This window comes from Lynx rufus, unplaced genomic scaffold (assembly GCF_022079265.1).
Source record: "Lynx rufus isolate CCGP_SWC_20201006 ecotype Redwood Valley unplaced genomic scaffold, mLynRuf1.p SCAF_18, whole genome shotgun sequence".
NCBI classification, from domain to species: domain Eukaryota; kingdom Metazoa; phylum Chordata; class Mammalia; order Carnivora; family Felidae; genus Lynx; species Lynx rufus.
This window is the reverse complement of record NW_025814832.1, coordinates 38,174,793-38,199,134: the sequence shown is the minus strand read 5'-3', so window position 1 is coordinate 38,199,134 and position 24,342 is coordinate 38,174,793. Positions and strand designations below refer to the sequence as shown.

General features: G+C 38.3%; 1 protein-coding gene across 1 annotated transcript in view; it reads right to left on the bottom strand.

Annotated features, from left to right (window-relative positions):
- Positions 1-24,342, bottom strand: part of SMURF2 (SMAD specific E3 ubiquitin protein ligase 2) — a 120,532-nt gene that overhangs the window by 37,195 nt on the left and 58,995 nt on the right. Inside the window, exons 2-5 of the mRNA XM_047081585.1 lie at positions 20,637-20,675; positions 14,548-14,656; positions 5,047-5,180; positions 1,743-1,808 (exon numbers count right to left, since the gene is read on the bottom strand). Of these exons, the coding sequence (XP_046937541.1) occupies positions 1,743-1,808; positions 5,047-5,180; positions 14,548-14,656; positions 20,637-20,675 (348 nt within the window). The remainder of the gene's footprint in view (positions 1-1,742; positions 1,809-5,046; positions 5,181-14,547; positions 14,657-20,636; positions 20,676-24,342) is intronic.

The window sequence follows — 24,342 nt, the reverse complement described above, 5'->3', positions numbered from 1 at the left end:
AAATTAGTATTCTAGCATACTTTTCTTCATTTCTCAAAAAGTGTTATGAATATAATTATTTTTTTAATGTTTATTTTGAGAGGGGGAGAGAGAGAGCATGAGCAGGGGAGGGGCTGAGAGAGAGGGAGAGAGAGAATCCCAAGCAGACTGTACTGTCAGCACAGAGCCCAACACAGGGCTTAAACTCACAAACCATGAGATCATGACCTGAGCCAAAATCGAGAGTTGGATACTTAATAGACGAGCCACCCAGGTACCCCTATAATTATTTGCAAAGGTCTAATTCAGCAAGAACTGGAACTCATTCTGTTTTTAAATGGCAGGATCATGAAGCATAATGTGTGAGTCCAACTCATCTCTACTATGAAAACTAAATTCATACAAAAGCTTCAAATTTAACTACACATGCACACATTTTAAAGTAAAACATTCCTTTTTTATACAGTATACCCCATAGATATATTTCTAATTGCTGACAAAGGAAAGCTGATTGTTTTTATAAATGCCAATTTACACCTAGTAAAACTATTTTGTTACTACTGGACATTAGTTGGCAAATATTATATGACATGCGAAATCAAATTAAATGTGATTGTTCTTACTTTAAAGTTTTATATGCCAGCATTTATTTTTGAGGTTTTTTTTACTCCCTTCTCAATCTAAGAATGACAGGAATTCTCAATAAGGCTGCAGTGTAGATACTTCCCTGTGGTAACTACAACAGGGCTTTGTTAGGTCGCTACTCTGGCAATTCACTAACTATGAACCCAATTCATTTCCTGGGAAAATGAAGCCCTTCAAAAGTAACTTCAGTAACTGAAACCTCTGACAGGTTCATAATGCAATCAACTTACCCTAAATTCTGCTCTGTAGTGAAGTGGTGGGATCCCACTTGCATTTTATTGTTTTTAAGAAGCCTCAAAGGAGTCCATCTCAGTGTCCTACCACATGATGTATCTTTTTTTTTTTTTTAATGTTTATTTTTGAAAGAGAAAGAACACAAGCGGGGGTGGGGGTGGGGGGGAGAGGGAGACAGAATCCTAAGCAGGCTCCAAGCTCTGAGAGCCTGAGGCAGGGCTCGAACCCAAGAGCCGTGAGATCTGACCTGAGCCAAAGTTGGACGCTTAACTGACTGAGCTACTCAGGCACCCCTACCACACTATGTATCTTGATCAAAGCTCAATCCATCAATTCTTAGGTCTCAGAAAATTTTACCTTTAAGCCCTTCCTCTGAATCAATTCAAGACAGACCTTATGAGTAAAGTAATAGCTTCTCCCCTTTTTCAATCAGTGCTATACTATCCTTCATTTTTTTTCCAATTAGTACAATTATTATAAAACTGTAAAGCATTAAACAAAGTTCAATAGAATATTCTTATCAAAAACCAGTTTAAGGATTATTTTTAGAAAACTTTCAGATCATCTGTAAAAGTTTATCTTAGTGTGCTACCATATATTTCGCATACTTTAAATGAATGCCTAAGGGATCAATAGTTCTTTACATTAGGAGCCTCTATTTTTTTTTATATTATTCATAGTTTAAAGGGGTTTTTTTAAATAATTTTTTAAATTAAGGTAGCCAGGAACCTGGATCCACTGTTGGAAATATTTTATGTGACTCATTTAATTTAAGCCAATACAATGAAGCTATAGTTAGTGTACTTGGATTTAAAAGATACACAGAGTTTAGGTCAGTCTGAATGATGCCAAAATTTCACATAACTTTAAATTTCCACACTTACCTACTATCTGTCCTCTAACTGTATCGTTGTCATTTGGCCCAAGCTTGCATAGATCCAACCTCTGATCTATTTGAAATCAACAAAAAAAGCAATTAAAAAATAAGCTGATATCAGAGCTTCTAACATCTATAGAGTGATGGTAAATTTCCATAATCCAATGGCAACCAGGCCTATAATTTAAATAATAACATTTTAAAGATGAAACAAACATTTAAAATCTCTAACTGTATATATAATTGGTACAAATGTCTTTTTTTTTTTTTAATTTTTTTTTTCAACGTTTATTTATTTTTGGGACAGAGAGAGACAGAGCATGAACGGGGGAGGGGCAGAGAGAGAGGGAGACACAGAATCGGAAACAGGCTCCAGGCTCCGAGCCATCAGCCCAGAGCCTGACGCGGGGCTCGAACTCACGGACCGCGAGATCGTGACCTGGCTGAAGTCGGACGCTTAACCGACTGCGCCACCCAGGCGCCCCGGTACAAATGTCTTAACAACAGTTTTGATAAATTTGGATTTCAAAAACTCTAAGTCACTGGTGTATATACATTGCCAACATCCAATTACTTTTTCTCCAAAGATTTCAGACACTTGTCTTGAGTCTTGGCTTGTCACTTAATAGCTGTTGTTCTTAAGCAATTTATCCCTGAGTCTTGATTTTCTCACGTAGTACCTACACCTCATATTTTTGAAGGATCAAATCAGGTAATTATGTAAAACTCTTAGGTACCTGGCATGTAAGTGTTCAATAAATGTGAGTTATTATCACTGTTATTTTTTATCTAACCATTTCAAATGACCTCCATACACGTAAAGTAAATATTAATAAGAAGCCAAGTATAAACTGTAAGATAAGGGTTTGAGTCAGTTCTACTAACTCATTTAGGAGCAACTCATTTATTCTCTCATGCCTCATCAATAGAACAGACTTAACACTGACCTGGCCAGTTACAGGAAGGAACAGTGTCACCCACAGCACGCTGCTTTTACTTTGATTATAGCACTTAAAACTGAATTCTTTTACAACTATGTGTGTGTGTATATATATATATATATATATATATATATATGCATGCCATCTATTCAAAGAAGTCATGAATTGATAAAAAGGAGGAGACCATACATTAGTCTTTGAATTCTCTGCTCCTAACTGGCAGAACGCTGTACAGTGTGCTCAATAAAGGTTTGATAAATTAAGTATTATTGCACATCAAAAAGGTCAAGGAAATAAATGCAATGAAACATCCACAGGCAGCACAAAGAAAAATCTGTGTCCCACCAGATTTATCCAGCCAAAAAGAGACATTTTTTCCCCTTGCAAAATAAACGGACGCTACCAAATCAACTGTACAGTAGACTTCTGCAAGGCAATTCCTCTTCTCTTGTTCAGTCTTTCCAGTGTGTCCTGCTCCCTCTGCCAGCAGAGGCCAGCAGGCCTTTGCCCTGGTTTCTCAGAGGACAGGATCCATGCCCTTTTTCACCTTTACATCTACCATGGATTTGAACAGTACCTGGCACATTAAAGGTTTGATAAATGCTGGCTAAAATGAACCAAAGATAAGGTCATCCATGTGGCCTGTAAGTCTTCAGTTTGCCTGCTGGGTTGGGTAATAAAATAGTTCATTTTTATATACTAGACCTCTTCCCATCCCAGCGTCCTCCATTTCCTTTTGGGTCAGCCACCTTGTCAACTCAGAAATACAAGAAATTCTCAAGTGCCTTTAAATTCCCCTGACTCAGAGCTTCTGGCGCAATTTTCTCCCTTTTTCTTCTTAACAGATCAATACTTATATATCTGGACTGTGGTATCATATTACAGTAAAAGGGATTGTCTCTTAATGTATCTAATACTCCAAGAAAAATTTACTCTTTTTTTATTAATTTCTTTAGCTAGATTCCATGTGAATTTCTGTTTAGCAGAGGTATCTGGACTAAAATCCCATGACAATGAATGACTAGCAATATTTTTTACATTATATGAAAAAGAATTCTGTAAAAACAACAAAAAATTTTGTCAAAAAAGTTATCTTCAGCTATGTCCCAAAAGAAAGACCTTCCAAAAAGATGTTTTGTCACCTGGTTACTGCCAATCCAATACTAAAATCATTTCTAGGGGCGCCTGGGTGGCGCAGTCGGCTAAGCGTCCGACTTCAGCCAGGTCACGATCTCGCGGTCCGTGAGTTCGAGCCCCGCATCGGGCTCTGGGCTGATGGCTCAGAGCCTGGAGCCTGTTTCCGATTCTGTGTCTCCCTCTCTCTCTGCCCCTCCCCCGTTCGTGCTCTCTCTCTCTGTCCCAAAAATAAATAAACGTTGAAAAAAAAAATTAAAAAAAAAAAAAAAAGATTTAAAATCATTTCTAATGTCTTAACCTTGGTCTGATCTTCTAAATGCCCAGGCTAGTGTAAAACTAAGCTATAATTAAGCAGTTAACACAGCTGTCTTACATTCAACGTCTTACCTTTCTAGAACTTTTAACTTTTTTTAGTTTTATATATCATTCTTATTCACTAATAATTCTCCTTTAATTGCCACCTTAAACACTCCAGTCACCTAAATAAAACTCATTTTATCTCATTAATCCACCAAAACCAGAGAAGGGTGCTAAAAAATTTTAAAAAGGCATATACACTTTGACACCCTTCTTTTTACTCTTGGATATCAAACATTTCCTAACACTTATAAATTCACTGTACACTAAGTATCAGCTCTGATTCAGTTCAAGTCTATTTTAAATGTTTCATTCTTTTTATAAAGTCCATAAAATAAATTTAAACAAGAATTTTTACCAATGTTTCAAACATACATAGGAAGTTAAATTTTTGGATCCCTGCCCACCCCCTGCAAAAACAAACATACACATACATATTTTTTTTTGAGGGGGGACACAAGTGAGTGAGGGGCAGAGAGAGAGAATCTCACAAGGGGCAGAGAGAGGGAGGGAGGGAGGGAGGGAGAGAGGGAGAGAGAGAGAGGTGGGGCTCACCGAAAGCAGGGCTCATGTTTTTTTACCTGAAGCAGGGCTCATGCTCACACCAAGTGGGGTTCAAGCTACCTGATACGGAAATTGAACTCATGAACAATGAGATCATGACCTGAGCCATGTAAGTGTCCTATATTTTTAAAAAAAAAATTTTTTAATGTTTATTTATTTTTGAGTGAGACAAACAGAGCACGAGCAGGGGAGGGGCAGAGAGAGAGGGAGACACAGAATCTGAAGCAGGCTCCAGGCTCTGAGCTGTCAGCACAGAGCCTAACGTGTGTGCCCTATATTTTTATATTTTAAAAAACACTCGTATCTACTCACAACCAGTGTCTTTGAGGCGGTTGATGGCATTGGAAAGAAGTCGAACACAACCAAGAAATCCAGCACCTTGTTTTTTATGGATCTTCTTGTGATTCCATACACTGATCGTAACTGAATCAGACTTTCCAATATACCTAAAAAACAACATAACTGAATGAGTAACTTGGCAACTACAAGTAGTGAATGTAAAATTTTTTCTTTTGCTTTTGTAGTCTAAAGTCACAAATGTTTCAGAGTATGGTTAGATAATGCAAAATATGTTTTGAGTTCAATCAATCCCACAAGATTGACTTTAAATTTTTTTTACATCTTGTAAGTAAAAATCTATAAAGAATTTTTAATATATCCTTCATCACATCTGCCACTCTCAGACTGGCTAACAATGTGGTAGTAAAAAAAACTATTTTAGTAGCTAGTGTCAAATAACACTACAGGTTTCTGAAATTTCTTTCCAAGAACAAAAATCTTACAAGAGCTTTTATCACAGTCACATTTAAAAAACATTTCAATGACATGGCCTATCATTTCAAAGAGTACTCAGTTTTCAAGGGGCATTGTCAAGGCTGACAGACCAAAAATCTGACATACCTGGTGGGTTTTAAAATGCTGTAGAACAAAAGCTGATTGTAACGCTTTTCCCCTGCTTCTTTCCTGTATGCAGGCCTTGAGCGAGCAGGACTCTTGCAGATTTCACTTCACTGCCTGCAGACAAGCAGAGCAGGGGAAAGCGTTACTACACTTGTCTGTGCGTATACCTGCACGTACGTTAAGAGCTCTACCACAGCCAATTGTTCACATGGTGCCATCCCATGCAAAAATATAATAAAATAACATAATTATATCAGTAGAATCCTAACTATATTTCATTGCCTCTAAGTGGTCAAATTTTTGGTCCAGCAACCTTGATCTTCAAGTGTCATTCAGTAAAGCAGTAATAGCAGAAAAATTCACCTAGTACGTAAAAAAGCCAAAACCACTGAAGTGAGAACTAAAACTTTTCAATGAGAAACAGGGAAACCACACTTAGATCCAGCTGTGCATAAAGCATGCCTATCCCTACTGGACTTTTAATTATGCAAGCTAATCCATTCCCTTTTTAAAAATTAAGCCAATTTGAATTTCATTTCTGTTGCTTACAAATGGGAAAACTCTGGTTGAAAACATCCAACATGCATGCACCAATTTTCAAAGAGACCTAACAGGCCTAACCTGGCAAGTATCTACTGCATGGTATATCAAAATTCTACAACCAGAATCAATTATTAAACAGCTACAGCACCCCAGATCAAGCATTAAAACAAAATCACATTAAATCGGTTCCCCAAGCCTGATTCCCCAGCATGATAAAGTATTGATCCCCGTGCCTTAGAATAGCCCACCACTGGCATAAGCACCCTTATGCTGTCAAGGCCCAGAGAGACCTTGAGAACGTACACTGAAAACAGAGGAACGTCTGTCAATTGTGTCCTGGAATGACTGTGAGACAGTGAAATCACCTCCCTGCCAAATGAACTTTTATACAAAATACATTGCTCTTGTATGAAGACACTGACAATTTGGGTTTGCCTATTCCATCAGTTAGCCTGCTCTAACCAATCAGGCACAAATCATAAAGGGCCTTGTCAGCCATGGTGTGAACTCTGGTCTTCTCTCCAAGTAAGGCAGGAAGCCAATGGGAGACGTGCAGCAAAGGAGTAACAAGATTTGAAATACGTTTTAACAACATCACTCTAGCTGCTGTGTTGAGGACTGTAGAAGCAAGGCGTGTAAGGCAGGGGTCAGCAAACACAGCCTGTGACCCAAACCCAGCAGAGCACAAAATATAGTGTGATTTCAGTGTATATAGTGTGACATAATTTTTTTTTTTAGTTTTAAGGCCATAATCAAATATTTAGAATGTCTACATTCACATTACCACTTTTCTAACATGAGGTCATCATTTCTATTTGCTGGACCCAACAATTCCACATACTAATGATGGTCCAACAAGAATTCCAGGCCATACCATCAGAGAGTCCCCTCCCCATAAATCCCATGGACCTGGCCACCAGGGAATCTCGCTGATCAGCACGTTAATGTGGTACCACGCTCTGGTCTATAACTGCACAGAACCCCTGACGGACTGACAGGTTTAGGTAGGGACACCCCTCCCCTAGGTCTAGCATGAAGCAGATACTGAAGATGAGCCCTCCGCCCAAATGCCAAAGATTTGTGATTGTCGACCTGTCAGGGGGGAAAACAGGGGCCCCTTTTAGTCAACAAGCTTGAGCAATGGAAACCTGAGTAAGGTAAGAGGGGCCGGCCACAGTGACCACCCAGCTGCATGCAAAGGCTCATGAAGAGACCCACCTCAAAATATCCACAGACCCCAGCCGACCAATGGGCTAGGGTCAGGTACAGGTACCAAAAAAGGAAAACTCCATATGTTCCTATACTCCCACCCTCCCTCCCCCTAATTAGAGCCCCCCACCACTGCTTCCTGGCAGACAGTATTTCCTTTGCTATCCTGCCCCCTGCTCCCCTGCAGCGTATCCAGTGGATTCACTACCTCCTTTGTTTTGCCTATATCCATGCTTTCCCCACCCGATCAGGTCGCCCCACACTCCACAGTGTAGGAACTAGTCTCCTTGCCATCTTTGTCTCCCTCAAAGCCCTTCTCCACGGTTACCGCCTAAGTGTCTGCTCTTGGATATAAACTTGATGATAGCATTTCCCCACTTAAAACCTTTTTTCATTGCTCTCCGCTGCTTTAAGGAGAGCGTTCAAACTTATTAGTAGGCTTTCAAGGACCTTCATGAGCTGGTTCCTACTTGCCTCTCTTTGCTTGTCCTATGCCGAACTCCCCTTACCTGATGTGAACTCCCCAATGCTGCCCCTCCAACTGTTTTCAGAGTCATGTTCTCTTTCACCTCTGGGTCTTCACACAGACTACTTTTGCTTAGAGCCATCCCCCGTTTCCTTTTTCAAATTAACTCCCACATAAGGTCTAAGCCTAAATGCCACTTTTCTAGGAGGCTGTCCTTAACTCCTAAATTCATATAAAAAAGTTCTGTGTATTTCCAGGGCACCTATACTTCCCCATATTCTTATCATACTGTTTATAATTTCCTATTCACTTGTGTCTATACACCACTTAGCTGAAAGCTTGTGAGACTACGTCTTATGCACTGTTATACCTGGGTCTCTGGCTGAATTTAAATGTGACTGAAGCTTAAAGAGACGGCTTAAAACAATCTGATTAAGAACTCAAAAGCTGAGTCAGTTACACAGACAGTAGCTTATTACAGTTGGGATTTCAAAATCACCACAGGTCAAATCAAGTAATAAAAAAGGTGCGACCTAACATATTTACTAAAAGCGTCTGACATTTGAGGATTACCTGTGAGGTACTAGTCTAAGCACTTTGCAGGGGTTATCTCACTGCATCTTCCTATCAGTCGTCTAAAGTAGGCATTATTGGGGCGCCTGGGTGGCGCAGTCGGTTAAGCGTCCGACTTCAGCCAGGTCACGATCTCGCGGTCCGTGAGTTCGAGCCCCGCGTCGGGCTCTGTGCTGATGGCTCGGAGCCTGGAGCCTGTTTCCGATTCTGTGTCTCCCTCTCTCTCTGCCCCTCCCCCGTTCATGCTCTGTCTCTCTCTGTCCCAAAAATAAATAAACGTTGAAAAAAAAAATTTAAAGTAGGCATTATTGTTGCTGTCACCAATGGAAACTGACACACGAGGGGTTAAACACTGAGCTAATCATCAAACAAATAAGTGGGGGGCTGGGTGGTGGGAAGCCAGGTAGTCTCACTTCTCTCTATTGCCTACTTTTTTAGTTCCTATTTATTTGCCTACTAACTTGGAGTCACTGAGCCATAGCACTGAGGGGCACACAAAAAAGCCTTATTCTGAACTGCCTCTCAGTATCTCAATGTTTTAGGAGAAACATGTTTGTTCACATGTGGTTTAGAAGGTCAAATTTAAATAACTGTCCAGAGTCTAGGCTGAGCTGGGTACTCTGCTAGGGGGTGGGTTAGAACTCATTGTCTAGAAGTAAGTATGTGAGGTGTCAGGCATAAACGTTTGATGGGAGATGTAAAATTCATTTTTGTAGGTAAGGCAAGTGGAACATTTTGAAGAAAAACTGAAATTGATGAAGAGTGAAGTAGAAAGCTCAAAAAGCTTAAAAGACCAAAGACTTAAAGGTCAGGATATCAGGGCAGTTAACATGTTTATAACATGAGATATGCTGACAAAATGGTAGAGGTATAGAAAACATATAGTAACAGAATTAGCAACCTGGAGAAAACTGACACCTACACCTGCAGGGAGCAACAGATAAGAAACAAGACTATTACTGCCACCCCATCCCTGAAATATTTCCAACTTATTAGCCCAAGATACTCTAACAGCGACGGTGGGGCTAAAACAGAAGGACTGGTGAAATTACTGAAAAGGAATGGAAAGCCCTCCTGAATCCCCTCCTTGACCCAGGTCATCCTCAACCCCAGCAGGAGATGTACGCTTTACTCTCTGAAAAGTTCTCTACTCAGGGACACCAGGCACAGCTGAGGGAGAAGGTAAAAGTCCATTATAAAAGCATGGATACTAAGAAGAGGTTAGTACAGTCAATAGAGGGACCTCCTAGCATTCTTACACTCTTCAGCTCCAAGAACACTAGCATCCAAGAATATATAGCCCCGGGCAGGAAACAGCAGAATTCTGTGCAATGAATATGTCACAGCCACACCTGATTACCCTAGCAAGCGGACTACCCCTACCCATGGGCACAGAATTTCCAATCAACATGGAAGTGCCTCCCCTTAAATATAAAAAAACAGAAACCCAAATCAAACTAACAGGAAAAAAAAAAAAGGAACCTTGACAAAAGAGAGGCAATACAAGCAACAAAACTCACTTCTCTTGCATCCAAGAAATAAGACGAAATTACGAAAAACGGAGAGTCAGTAAGCAAAGTGATCTTGCAAGCTAAAAATATGAGAGCAGAAATCACAATAAAAGGAATGTTGGAAAACTAAGTAGGGGAAACAGCCCAGATAGTTCATCATAGTTTTTAATTTTTTACTGAAACAAAAATATTTTCTTCCACTGGAGATACAATATGAGAGAAAAGAGATAGGACAACTAAATGATAATCAATTCAGAAGGGGTAACATCCAAGTAACAGGAGTTCCAGGAAAGGAAATAGAAAATGGAGAAGAAATCACCTATAATAAATAAAGACAGGGGCACCTGGCTAGCTCAGTCAGTGCAGCATGCGACTCTTGATCTTGGGGTTGTGAATTTGAGCCCCACGATGGGTGCAGAGATTAAAAATAAAATCTTCAAAAAAACAAATAAAAAAGACAAAATTTCCTCATAACTAAAGAGTTTCAGCATCCAGAAGAGGCACAGGCAGTTATTTCTCTGACATCAGCCATAACAACATCTTTCTAGACATGTCTCCTGTGACAAGGGAAACAAAAGAAAAATAAACTACTGGGACTACATCAAAATAAAAAGCTTCTGCACAGAAAAGGAAACAACAGACAAAAATAAAAGACGATCTACTGAATGGGAGAAGATACTTGCACATGACATACCCAGTAAAGGGTTAGTATCTAAAATATAAAGAACTTACACAACTCAACATCAAAAAAAACCACAAACAATCCAATTTAAAAATGCACAGAAGAGGTATGCCTGGGTGGCTCAGTCGGTTAAGCGTTCGACTTCAGCTCAGGTTATGATCTCATGGTTTTTGATTTCTGCTGTCAGCACGAAGCCCACTTTGGATCCTCTGTCCCCCTCTATTTCTGCCCTTCCCTCACTCGCAAATGCTTGCTCTCTCTCACTCTCTCAAAAATAAATAAATATTTTTTAAAAATAATTAAAAAATAAAAATGCGCAGAAGATATGAACAGACATTTCTCCAAAGATATATAAATGGCCAAGAGACACATGAAAACTCACTCATCATCAAGTAAATGTGTATCAAAACCACAATGAGATATTACCTAACACCTATCAGAATGTCTAAAATCAAAAATTCAAGAAATAGTAAGTGTTGGCGAGGATATGGTGAAAAAAGAACCCTCATGCACTGTTGGTGGGAGTGCAAAGTGGTGCAGCCACTGTGGAAGACAATATGAAGGTTCTTCAAAAAGTTACAAATAGAACTACCCTACAATCCAGTAATCACACTACTGGGTATTTACCCCAAGAATATGAAAACATCCAAGGGATGTATGCACCCCCATGTCTATTGCAGCAGTATTTGCAAAAGCCAAATTATGGAAACAGCCCGTGTCCATAAAGATATGAATGGATAAAGAATGGAATATTATTCAGCCATAAGAAAGAATGAAATCTTGCCATTTGCAACAACATGGATGGCTCTAGAGAGTATAATGTTACAAAATAAGACAGAGAAAGACAAATACCAAATGATTTTACTCATATGTGGAATTTAAGAAATAAAACAAACGAACAAAGGAAAAAAAAAAAAGAAGAGAGAGAGAGAGAGAGACAAACCAAAAAACAAACTCTTAACTATAGAGAACACACAAATGATTACCAGAGGGGAAGTGGATGGGGGGACAGGTGAAAAAAGTGAAGGGGATTAAAAGTACATTTATTTTTTATTTATTATTATTTTTTTTAGAGAGAGCATGAGCAGGAAGAGGGGCACAGGGGAGACAGCAAGGGAGAATCCCAAGCAGGCTCCACGCTCAGTGTGGAGCCCAACGCAGGGCTCAATTCCATGACCCTGGGGATCATTACCCAAGCTGAAATCAAGTCAGTTGCTCAACCAACTTAGCCACCAAGGAGCCCCAAGAGTACATTTATCTTGATGAACACTGAGTAATAAATGGAAGCTGAATCACTGTACTGTATACCTGAAACTAATAGAACACTGTATGTTAACTATACTGGAATTAGGGGCGCCTGGGTAGCTCAGTTCGTTAAGCATCCAACTTCAGCCCAGGTCATGATCTCACGGTTCGTGGGTTCGAGCCCCACGTAGGGCCCTGTGCTGACAGCTCAGATCCTGAAGGCTGCTTCAGATTCTGTGTCTCCCTCTCTCTCTGCCCCTCCCCCACTTGTTCTCTCTCTTAAAAATAAATAAACATTAAAAATATTTTTTTTAATTTAAAAATAAAAAAACTATCCTGGAATTAAAAACTTTTTAATTTTTTTAAAGAGTTTATCCATATTAAAAGGTCCCAATAAGTACCAAGCACTATGTAACATATATACCAAGTCCATCATCAAAAAATTTATTATGCGGCATAAAGAGAATACCCTGAAATCTTCCAGTGAAAAACAATAATCAAGTAAGACCAAAATCAGGATGCCATTAATGATACTCTGAAACTGCACTATTCAAAAGGGCAGTCACCAGTCACATGGAGCTATTGAGTACTTAAGGCTAGTCCAAATTGAGGCACTCTGTAAGTGCAAACAAACCCCTAAGATCTCAGACTTAGCTGAGAAATGTTTATTTTTTTAACCTATGCATTTATTTATAAGAAAAAAAGACCATAATTATTTTATCTTGATTACATGTTGAAATGAGAATATTTCAGATATACTAAATTAAATATGTTTATTAGGCTTAATCTTTTTTATTAACTTTTATTTATTTTGAGAGAGAGAGACAGAGACAGTGGGGGACGGGCAGAGAGAGGGAGAGAGAGAGAGAATCCCAAGCAGGCTCCGCACTGTCAGCACAAAGCCTGATGTGGGGCTCGAACTCGTGAACTGTGAGATCATGACCTGAGCCAAAATCAAGAGTTGAACACAACCAACTGGGCCACCCAGGTGTCCCTATTAACTTTTTTAAATGTGGCTATTGCAAAATTTAAAATTACAGACAAGCTTCCATTTGTGGCTCACATTATATTTCTGTTCAAGTGCTGGTCTAGACCTAGACAACAATGGAGCATATATTCACAATTTGGAGAGAAATGCGTGTCTTACCTAGAAGGTTATAATCAAACTATCCATTGAGAAAGACAAAGTACATTTTCAGACAAGATCTCAAAGAAATTTTCCCTATCTTTGTACTCTTTCTCAAGATGACCATGAAAGACCGACTTCATCGAAACAGGGAATAACAAAAAATGGGAAATCACTGAACCCAGAAAAGACAAAGGAAATTCCCAACATAATGATAAAGGAGGTTCCTGGACAGTTGTGCAGCAGGTCCTAGACCAGCTTAGACCACCAGACCAGCGTGGAGGAAGAGGCCAAAGGTTTCAGGAGGGAGATCTCCAACAAGGAAACAAAGCCAATAGAATAGCTCATGCGGTTGAATATATGCAGAAATGTCCACTCCTGTAGGAGAGTCTAGGAATTAATTAATGCGACAGATAGAAAACTAAACAAATGGCAAAATAAGATAGTTAATTCCAGATGGCAAAATAAGATAGTTAATTCCAGAAAAACAAAATTTATCAAGAGAGGAAATGTAATCACTGCACACCATGCGACTCAGTTATGAATAGTTACATGATCATAATGTAAATACAGAACAATGATTTAACCAAAAAGGTTCAAATGGAGGGCTCGGAGAAAGGAAGGGCCACGTGGGTGCTGTAGGAACAGGGATGAGAGAGATCAGTTGTAAAAGCTAAATCTTCTTCTATGGTAAGAAATGTAAAAATAACACCTAAAAGTATGCATACACTAAATCTCTGCATCTCCCCCCCGCCTCCACCCCATATACAGACAGATGTATAAAGTAAGCATGAGATCTAGAAAGAGAAGAAAATACCAGACTAAACAATCAAAGTAACTCTAGTTACCTTGAGAATGGGAATCAGGAATAAGGATGGGGCGGCAAACTGCAGTTTCCCATTACAAGCCTTACAACATTGGGGCACCCCAGTGGCTTAGTCGGTTAAGCGTCTGACTTGGGCTCACCTCATGATCCCACTGTTTGTGGGTTCGAGCCCCACATTGTACTGTGCACTGACAGCTCAGAGCCTGGAGCCTGCTTCGGATTCTGGGTCTCCCTCTCTCTCTACCCCTCCCCTGTTTTTACCCTCTCTCTGTCTCTCTCAAAAATAAAAATAAATATTTTTTTAAAAAAAAGCCTTACAGTATTATGCACTTTTTAGAATGGTGCATATAGCACTGTGATTAAAATTTGAAAAAAAGAAACCATCCCTATAAAAGCACAAAGAATGTCTATGAGTGCACTCCAATTACGATTTCTGGTTTTATACTCATAACTGACCTAAAGTAAATTAATACCTTTATTTAACCGAAAGAAGATGGGACGGGGTTGCTCTATACTGCATATACGTTTTATTCTCCATAGGCTTACTAAGAGCATTTCATCTTCCAAAACCAGCTATAAGTCACAGTACCTTCCCACTAGGTTTTGTGCCCCTCTGTGAAGACCAAATTATACCACAGATCAAACTCTGATTATTTTTAGTGATTCTTTTCAAATACTATATCAAATAATATTGATTCTATGTTTCATTTCAAATGAATCATTTAAACCTACAGGTCATAATGCTGATTCCACTTTGGATCAAGTGTATTCTTCACAGTATCTGTAGAATGGCATTGCCCAGATCCATCAACCACCACCTTAGCAAATGGATCAGGAAGTCCTGTGGAAAAAGGGGAAGAATTTTTTTTTAATTAAAGAATAATGTGACATGGAAAATAGAAGATTATATAAAACTTACTATTTGCTACAAAAGATTATCCCATTCTTTATAAAAAGTGTAACATTTAGCTATAAATGAAAAGTGGTCCATTTTGAACGAAGATTAAAGTTAATTCTACATTAAATACCAAAAGCTACGTTTTTCTTGTTGCTATCTCAAAACATTCTCAGCTTAAACTACCAAAGCCTAGAGGTTACCTCATAATAGGGAAGTGTTTATACATCTTTACCAGCCCTTTGACCCCAGGAAGTTTTAAACAGTTCTGGTTCTCTTAGGGCCTTCCCAAAGGTCCTCCTTAGTAGCATTTTTAAAGAAAGAGCTTCTTACAGGTTTTCACACAAGAATATGGGCTACAGAGAAATCAAATTAGCCAAAAAGTTTTCCTGAATAACTACCATGAGTGATGAAAAACTGAATCAAAAAATTAAATACCCTGCCTTAAAACATTAAGAATGCCTTGGGGGAAAGGGAAACCAGAGAATAAACAAATGTTTGTATAGATTCTAAAGAAAATACTTTTAACACTATGTCAGGCACTATTCTAAATGCTTTACATATATTAAATCTCTTATTCCTCACAATAATCCAATGGGGTAAATGCTACTATAGTCTCTACCCTACTGATGGGGAAACTGAGGCACAAAGGGGTCAATTAACTAATCCAAGGACAAACAATAGTATGTGAGAGAGCCAGGGTCTAAAGTTTAGATTTTAAACCCATGCACATAAAATCTGGTTCTCAATTTCATGCTCTCAACTACTATACTATAGTATACCTCTCACGTACCATGCAGTTCAATAGTGAGTACAAGTAAGTTCAATAGTGAGTACAAGTAAGAGTTCAGAAAACAGAACTGTTGGGGAGTTTGAACAGTAAATCAAGCGTTTTTTTTTTTTTTTTTTTGAGGGGATGGGACTCATTGGGCTTTAAAGGACAAACAGGAAGATCACCAAGAAAGGTACGACCGCATCTGAAGGGCTGTGAGGAATCTAACCAAATCATTTGTGCTACGATGTTAAAAGTAAATGCTGTGGGTAAGAGAGGCTTAGAAATCAGAAAGTGACTGAGGTAGATAATAGGGTGTCATATTTTTCTATTAGCAGTACTCAGGGTGGACTGGGAGAAGGGAAGACTGGTACAGAGACTATCTAGGAAGCGGTCATAAGTTTCACACAGTAGGATAAACGAACAGTAAGATGAGCAGACTCTGAACTAGGAAAAGGGAAAGGACAGTGAAGTAATAAACTACTCTGAAAGATCTAATACAAGTTTATAAGAAACTAGGGTCAAAGATGACACTATAGTTTTCAGGCCTAAGTAACAATGAAAACAGTGGTTCTTTTGGAGAAAAAAAAAGTTAGAAGGTAGAACTAAATAAAGTTTTAACGAGACAAAAATGACATTTTGGGATAGCACAGATCTCCTATGGACAGTTGAAAATACTAGAACGGGGCGCCTGGGTGGCTCAATCGGTTAAGCGCCCAACTTCAGTTCAGGTCACGATCTCGCGGTTTGTGAGTTCGAGCCCCGTGTCAGACTCTGTGCTGACAGCTCAGAGCCTGGAGCCTGCTTAAGATTCTGTGTCTCTGGGGCGCCTGGGTGGCGCAGTCGGTTAAGCGTCCGACTTCAGCCAGGTCACGATCTCGCGGTCCGGGAGTTCGAGCCCCGCGTCGGGCTCTGGGCTGATGGCTCGGAGCCTGGAGCCTGTTTCCGATTCTGTGTCTCCCTCTCTCTCTGCCCCTCCCCCGTTCATGCTCTGTCTCTCTCTGTCCCAAAAATAAATAAAAGTTGAAAAAAAAAATTAAAAAAAAAAAAAAAAGATTCTGTGTCTCTCCCTCTCTCCGCCCCTCCCATGCTCATGCTCTGTTTCTCTGTCTCTCAATAATAAATAAACATTAGAAAAAAAATTTTTTTAAAACAAAGAAAATACTAGAACAAAATGTTGGTATGGGTTGATAATTGGAGAAATTCTGCACCTTGATATCTATGCTAATTTTTTTTTTTTTAAAGTCAGGATACCAATGTGCCAAGATTCGAGGTCAGGCATAAATCACATCGTCAGTTCCCCAATCCTGTGATTCTGTGATCTGTCAACTTCAAATAAGAGAGGACCAAATTTTAAGAGTGTTAAGTATTTAAGAAGATACTTGGAAGTTAGGGTATTGATGTATTTAACTATATTCTTGAAGTTTACTGCTATTCATATTATTTCAGTAATACCTACCATTTTTAAATGTGTTTAATGGAAGAATATTTTTCCCACTACCTTCAATAACATTAAGTATTTTCAAGAATCTATTCTTTTTCTTTTGATTCTACTATCTCAGCAAACATACAAATGTATGTTTGTAAGCAAAAACAAAAATCACATTTCAAGCTTTCCTTTTAGATGTTGTTTAAAGAATTAAGGACTAAGGGGAACAACTTTTCCACACAAACACACTAGGCATGGTTTCCAAGTCCTTAATTAACTATGAAATTCTGAGTCCCAACCTCCTATATTTCTTTTCTGTTAAATAATACAAAACACAAGCTCTATGCCCTAACAAAAAAAAGTACCTATATTTCAACTTACCTGTTTCTATTAGTCCACAAAAATTTACCTTGAGAGCCAAGTTACTGTGATGTGATCAAAAGCTATCAAGTTTTCTGAAGTTAGTGAGGCTTCTAGTGGTAAATATCAAGTGGCTAAGGTATTTTCTGTATTTTTAAAAATTTCTCAATCATCCCCATCATTTCTGAGTCATACAAAAATAGCTAAAGCTGAAGACTTCCTCGCTATACAAATGCACTTGAGCTGCAAATAACAATGAAACAAAAATTTCAACTTAAAAGTGTGTTACTTTCTGGAGAAAATAAAGCTTTATTTTTGACTGGGGGAAGAAAAAGAACATTCACCAATCACCGTGGTTCTGAGTGACTTCAATGTGGCCCCTAAATATAGTGACTCAACACAGTATCTTACACATAAATCTTTTATTTAAATGTTACATAAAAGAGGGGCACCTGGGCGGCTCAGTCAGTTAAGCATCTGACTTCGGCTCAGGTCATGATTGCACAGTTCGTGAGTCTGAGCCCCACCTCAGACTCTGTGCCACCCGCTTCGGATCCTCTGTCCCCCACCCCTTCTTTGCCCTTCCCAACTTGTTCTCTTTCTCACTCTTTTTCAAAATAAGTAAACTTAAATAAACAAACAAATGTTGCATAAAAGAGAAAAAAATTATACTAATGAAAACATTCTTTAAGAAACAGATAATGGATAAAGACAGATACAGGATCATGTTAATGGTAGAATCTAGATGGTGGATATTCACTATAAAACTTTTCCATGTTCTTACACGTTTAGAAAGTTTTCCTTCTAAAATTTTGGGGAGAGGGGGAAATAATTTATTTTTTAAAGCCAATAAGCTTGAAAACAATTCCAAAAAGTGAGTTAGCAAGTTTTTTCTCAGCAAGGGTAGATACCCAGAATAAAGAGTATTATCTCTAATACACAAATTACAAGACAGCACTTGGCAGTGTATTTTTTCCTATAATTAAATATATACACACACATATGTTTCATCAGCCTATAGTCATGCTTGATATTAAAGTTTACTTTTCTCATTCAACATGATTTAAACTGCATTACAAGCAAACACTACATTTTGATATCAATGATAACTGCATTCTGACAATAAACACACTCTCACTCAAATTTCATGAAGAGATTTAGGAAGTACTACAATTTTTTCTCTGGAATTAATGTGGGCAACCTTCAACTTATAAACAGATCAATGACAAACTTAAGTTTGTCAGCAGAGGCCATTCCCACTGTGAACCCAGGTGACAGCCCATCCCTGGCTGAGTGCCTTCTGAAGGCCTCAAGATTGGCTTTCCAATTTCCCTTTCCAGAGCCATCAAATGTTTCTTCCATTCTAGGTTTTCAAGATAATCATATAGTTTCCCCTAATTTCCTTATCCCTAGGAGCAAACTCACAACTCTTAAGAAAACTTTTATCAATTTTTACTGCCTACGCTACCGAAAGAGAGAAACAGTCCTTTCTTTCTTTTTTTCCCACCTACAACTTAAGGGCAGGTAAAGATCGTATAACTGATATTAACTGGCTCTCCAAGGTTTACCAAAAATCAAAGTAAGATTCTTCTAGATTTCCTAGGAAAACTCAGACAAGTAGATCTGGATATTATACTGGAGAAACTGTGTCTTAGGACTCTGGAGGAAAGAAAAGAACTTGGGAAGGAAGGCTGGGAGACAAATGTTAGATTTTATCTGTAAAACCAAAGCAGACATCTTGGAGGATGCAGAAGGAGCTATAAAAGAGTGCATGCCTCACTTGTCTCCCTTTTCGCCTTGTCACCTACCTATCCAATCCTATTTGCCACTTCACAGTCCTACTAATCCTACCTCAAATCAACCTTAAGAATGGTGTAAAAAAAAAAAAAAAAAAAAAAAGAGTATACACTGGTTATTAGTGACAGGGATGAAGTAGGTAGTTCAGAAAAAGCCTGTGAAGACAGAATTTGGTGGCAGCATGGAGAGAGGCCACTGGCCTCTCCTGCTGTGATACGCAGTATGGTAGACAGCACCTGGTACATATATTGGAGACTGCTTAAAACTTTCTTAACTATGTCCCACAGCATCCTATTTAACTGCTTTCCCATATAAGCACAGAAACCAGAAAAATTTCTAATTATACAGTTTTATGTTATTTTATAAGCTTTAATTCTGGTTCTACTCTAGATATCTTAGAAGAAAATTTCAAGTGAGATGAATGAAGTATGATTTTAAAATGCATCAAGAGCTTACTATTTCTTTTAATGAAACCCCTGAAAATTAAGTAATATCATATTAAATTAGCACTCATACCTAGTTTCTGGGGGCTGGTAGAACTTGAATTTTAAAATCTAATGAATCTTCTTGGGGCACCTGGGTGGCTCATTCGGTTAAGTGTCCGACACTTGATTTTGGCTCAGGTCATGATCTCAGGGTCATGGGATCACTCCACACTGAGTGTGGAGCCTGCTTAAGATTCTCTCTCTCTCTCTTTCTGCCCCTCTCTCCTGCTTGTGAGTGTGCACATGCTCTCTCTAAAATAAAAATTTTAAATAAAATAAAAAATGAAAATCTAATGAATCTTCTCAATTTATAACTTCAAATATATTACATATAAAACTTTGTTGGCTTCGAGTTCTTTACTAAAAATTATATCATTTTGACTCAATTACTTATTTATATATATTTATTTTATTTTTTTTACTCCATACCTTAAAGCTATTGTGAAGTATGATATTACAGGGTAAAGATTTTAAACACACGTGAGGGGTTCTTCCCAATCCTCCTTCACAAAACTTAATCCTAAATAAAGCCACAAAAAAATTTGACAACTTATTGGCAAAGAGACTGCAAATAGGGGAACCAAATGTCTGCTTTAGAGGCCGAGACATAAGAGCATCTATGATTGAATGTGGCAGAGATTTCTTTCCTACACTCTGGAAATTCTAAGCAGGCTGAATAACTTCTCTACTTTCCAAGGTATGGTGAATGCCTGAATAAAATTTCCTATAAAATGTTAGAAAAGAAAAAGTGTTTACAAAATAATCTCCACCCTTTCTAGAAACCTAGTAGTATGCACACCCTCGATATTCTTTACACGTCTCATATACACACCTATACACATACACATTTCACACAAATATGTGAGAGGGGTGGATAAAAGGAAAGGAACAAAGGCTAAAAGGCACAAAGTCCTCTTAAAAAAAAAAAAAAAAAAGTATTGCCAAAAGGGTCCAAACCAAAGCATTCATAAAATAGTATGAAGTACATTTCTGAATAGAGAAATCACTAAAGCCAGACAATTCTGAAAAAGTTATCCAAAAAGTCTACACACAACATACAAGATTTAAAGTTAATTTACTTACGGAAAAAATCCTTTTTCACCAAGTTTTTTGCACAGAGTACTGTAAAGGAAACAAAAAATACATGGAAAGAATTAAAATGGTAAGACTGCACTGTCAAAACGTTCATTTTAAACACTGAAAGTACCAGTGAATGATAAACATTATAGCAAGGTTTGAAATATGATCACAAGCTTTTATTAAAGACTAGCAAAAGACAGCTGAACCAGTGGTTCCAACTTTAGCAATGATCACACATAACAGCTGACAGCCAGAAAATTTATAAATCTGGTATTCTAATAAAGACCAACTTCCAATCAATCTTCCATCAAGATTTATCTCAGAGCAGCTCGGTGAAAAGGGGAAAATAGTTCCAAGAAAAAAATAAGCAAACTCAGGTTGACATATACATTTTTTAATGAAATAATTTTATACTGAAGATCATAAATAAAATAAAGCTTTCTTGATATAGATGAGATTTTTTTAAAAATAACATTGTTATTTAGTCTCCACCTAACTCCACAGAAATTTTATAGGAGAGATAAATTACCTTCTTCTAAACTCAATGACAAGACAGATTACTGTATCTACCAAAAATTAAAAGTTAATACACTGAGTAGATATCCCAAAGCCACATTCTCTGGATTACCCTGCATGAAATTATTACTCGTGAGGTGATGGATGCACAACGTTACGAATATATTAAAACCACTGAATTGGAGGTGCCTGGGTGGCTCCGGTTCAGGTGATCTCGTGGTCCATGGGTTCGAGCCCTGCGTCTGGCCCTGTGCTGACAGCTCAGAGCCTGGAGCCTGCTTCGGATTCTCTGTCTCTCTCTCTCTCTCTCTGCCCCTCCCCTGCTCGCACTCTGTGTTTCTCTGTCTCTCTCAAGATAATAAACATTAAAAAAAATTTTAAAAACCATTGAACTGCACATTCTAAAGGGGTGAATTTTATAGTTTGTGGTTACATGTCACTTTAAAAAATTATTGCTTATATAGAGTTATAAACTTAACTTGTTTAATTCAAACTTGTTAAAAGTGAAGGGAAAACATCGATTTCTGTATGGTTTATAACTTATAAAATATCTATACAAGTAATATTTGGTTAATTTCTACCCACTTCTACTCGGTTGAAGTGGTCTGGAAGTTTAGTGTTATTTAACATAACAAACCTTGGGAATAAGTCTATATATAACTAATCACTCTAAAAGTTCAAATAAAGGGGAGCCTGGGTGGCTCAGTTCGTTAAGCCTCCAACTCTTGATCTCGGCTCAGGTTATGATCTCATGGTTCATGGGCTCTGTGCTGACAGCACGGAGTCAGCTCGGGATTCTTTCTCCCTCGCTCTCTGCCCCTCCCCTGCTTGCATGTGCTCTCGTTCTCTCTCTCTCTCAAAATAAATAAACTTTTAAAAAAAGTTAAATAAAAATTATTTTAAAGACAGATGCCGGGCACCTGGGTGGTTTAGTGGTTGGTTTAAGCATCCGACTTTTGATTCCAGCTCAGGTCATGATCTCATGGTTCATGAGTTCAAGCTCTGCATCTGGCTCTGCACTGTCAAGCAGAGCCTGCTTGAGATTCTCTCTCTCTGCCCCTCCCAATTGTCTCTCTCTCTCTCTCTCTCTCTCTCTCAAAATAAGTAACTTAAAAAAAAAAGAGAGAGATGCCATTGGTAAATGAGTAAAATTATTAAGTACAAGATAGTGATTTAGTAGTCAGAGTCATTTAGGCCCTGTCTTAGAAACAGTTTTATTTTTAAAAACATAAAAACTCAAATATGAAAACTAAGAGCCGTAACTGAGAGTACCAAATCACTAATTGGATTTAGAAGAACTTCTCTCTAACTTTCATTATCACCACATAAACCGTACAGAATACTCAGGATCAATACATTTACAACACATATATGAATCCAAATTCTAATCTTCAGTACTGCTGAGGTAATGACTTTTTTTTAAAACCACCGTCCTATGATTCCAGAAGTGAACTGATTTCACATCCTACTTTAGAGAAACCAAAAATATATGTGAATTCTCCAACTTCTTATTGCTAACCCTACAAAGTTATGTTTTGATACTCATTCGTTTTGTCTTCCTTCTGCTTATAATATCCACCCTCCTGTCTCACACTGTCCTTCCCCCTGTGTTCTAGATCTTATATCCAAATCACCATTTTCTCAGGGACCTGTTCTCCCATCTCCTCTACTTATGGCCTCATCAACATTTAAACATACTCTCCAGACACCATCCTACTTCTCCTTCAATGTAACTACTTAAGGGGCGCCCGGGTGGCTCAGTCAATTAAGCATCCAACTTTCACTCAGGTCATGATTTCGCAGGTTCATGAGTTCAAGCCCAGAATCAGGCTCTCTGCTGTCAGCACAGAGCCCACTTTGGATCTTCTGTCTCCCTCTTTCTCTGCCCCTCCCCTGCTCACACGCATTCCCCGCCTCCTCAAAAGTAAATAAACGGTAAAACAAAATTATAAAAACGCAACAGATTTCTGTATATTGATTTTGTATCCTACAACTTCACTGCATTCATTTATTAGTTCTACTAGTTTTTTGGTGGAGTCTCTAGGGTTTTATATATATAGCTATCATGGTATCTACAAATAGTCAAAGTCAAGGTTTTACTTTTTCCTTACCAATTTGGATGCCTTTTATTTCTTTTTCTTGTCTGATTGCAGCAGCTAGGACTTCCAGTACTATTTTGAGTAGAAGTGGTAAAAGTGGACACCCTTGTCTTATTCCTGATCTTAGAGGAAAAGCTCTTAACTTCTCCCACCCCCGCCTCAGGACCAGACGGACCTAACAAATATACACAGAACATTCCATCCAAAAACAACAAAATACACATTCTTTTCAAGTGCACATGGAACTTTCTCCAGGATAGACCAGAGGTTAGGCCACAAAACAAGTCTCAATAAATTCAAAATGACTGAAATCATACGCATTTTTCCTACCACAGCAATAGACATCAATCACAAGAAATAATCTGGAAAGAACACAAACATAGGGAGGCTAAGTAACATGCTACTAAACGATGAATGGGTCAATCCAGAAATCAAAGAGGAAATAAAAAAATATATGGAGACAAATAAAAGTGAAAACGCAATGGTCCAAAATCTTTGAGATGCAGCAAAAGCTGTTCTAAGAGGGAAGTTTATAGCAAACCAGGCTTATCTCAAGAAACAAGAAAAGTAAACAACCTAACTTTATATGTAAAGGAGCTACAAAAAGAAGAACAAAGCCCAAAGTCTGTAAAAAGGAAATAATAAAGTTTAAAGCAGAAATCAATGAAAAAGAGACTGAAAAAAACAATAGAAAAGATCAATGAAACTGGTAGCTGGTTCTTTGAAAAACAAAAACAAACAGTATTTTATTTTATCTGGATAAAACTTTAACCAGATTCATCAAGAAAGAGAGAGGACTCGGGGCACCTGGGTGGCTCAGTCGGTTAAGTGTCCGACTTCGGCTCAGGTCATGATCTTAACGGTCCATGGGTTCGAGCCCCACATCGGACTCTGTGCTGACAGCTCGGAGCCTGGAGCCTGCTTCAGATTCTGTGTCTCCCTAGCTCTCTGCCCCTCCCCCATTCATGCTCTGTTTCTCTGTCTCAAAAATATATAAACATTAAAAAAAAAAAAAGAGAGAGGACTCAAATAAATAGAATCAGAAATGATGGAGGAGAAATAGCAATGAGTGCCACAGAAATACAAAGGATTCT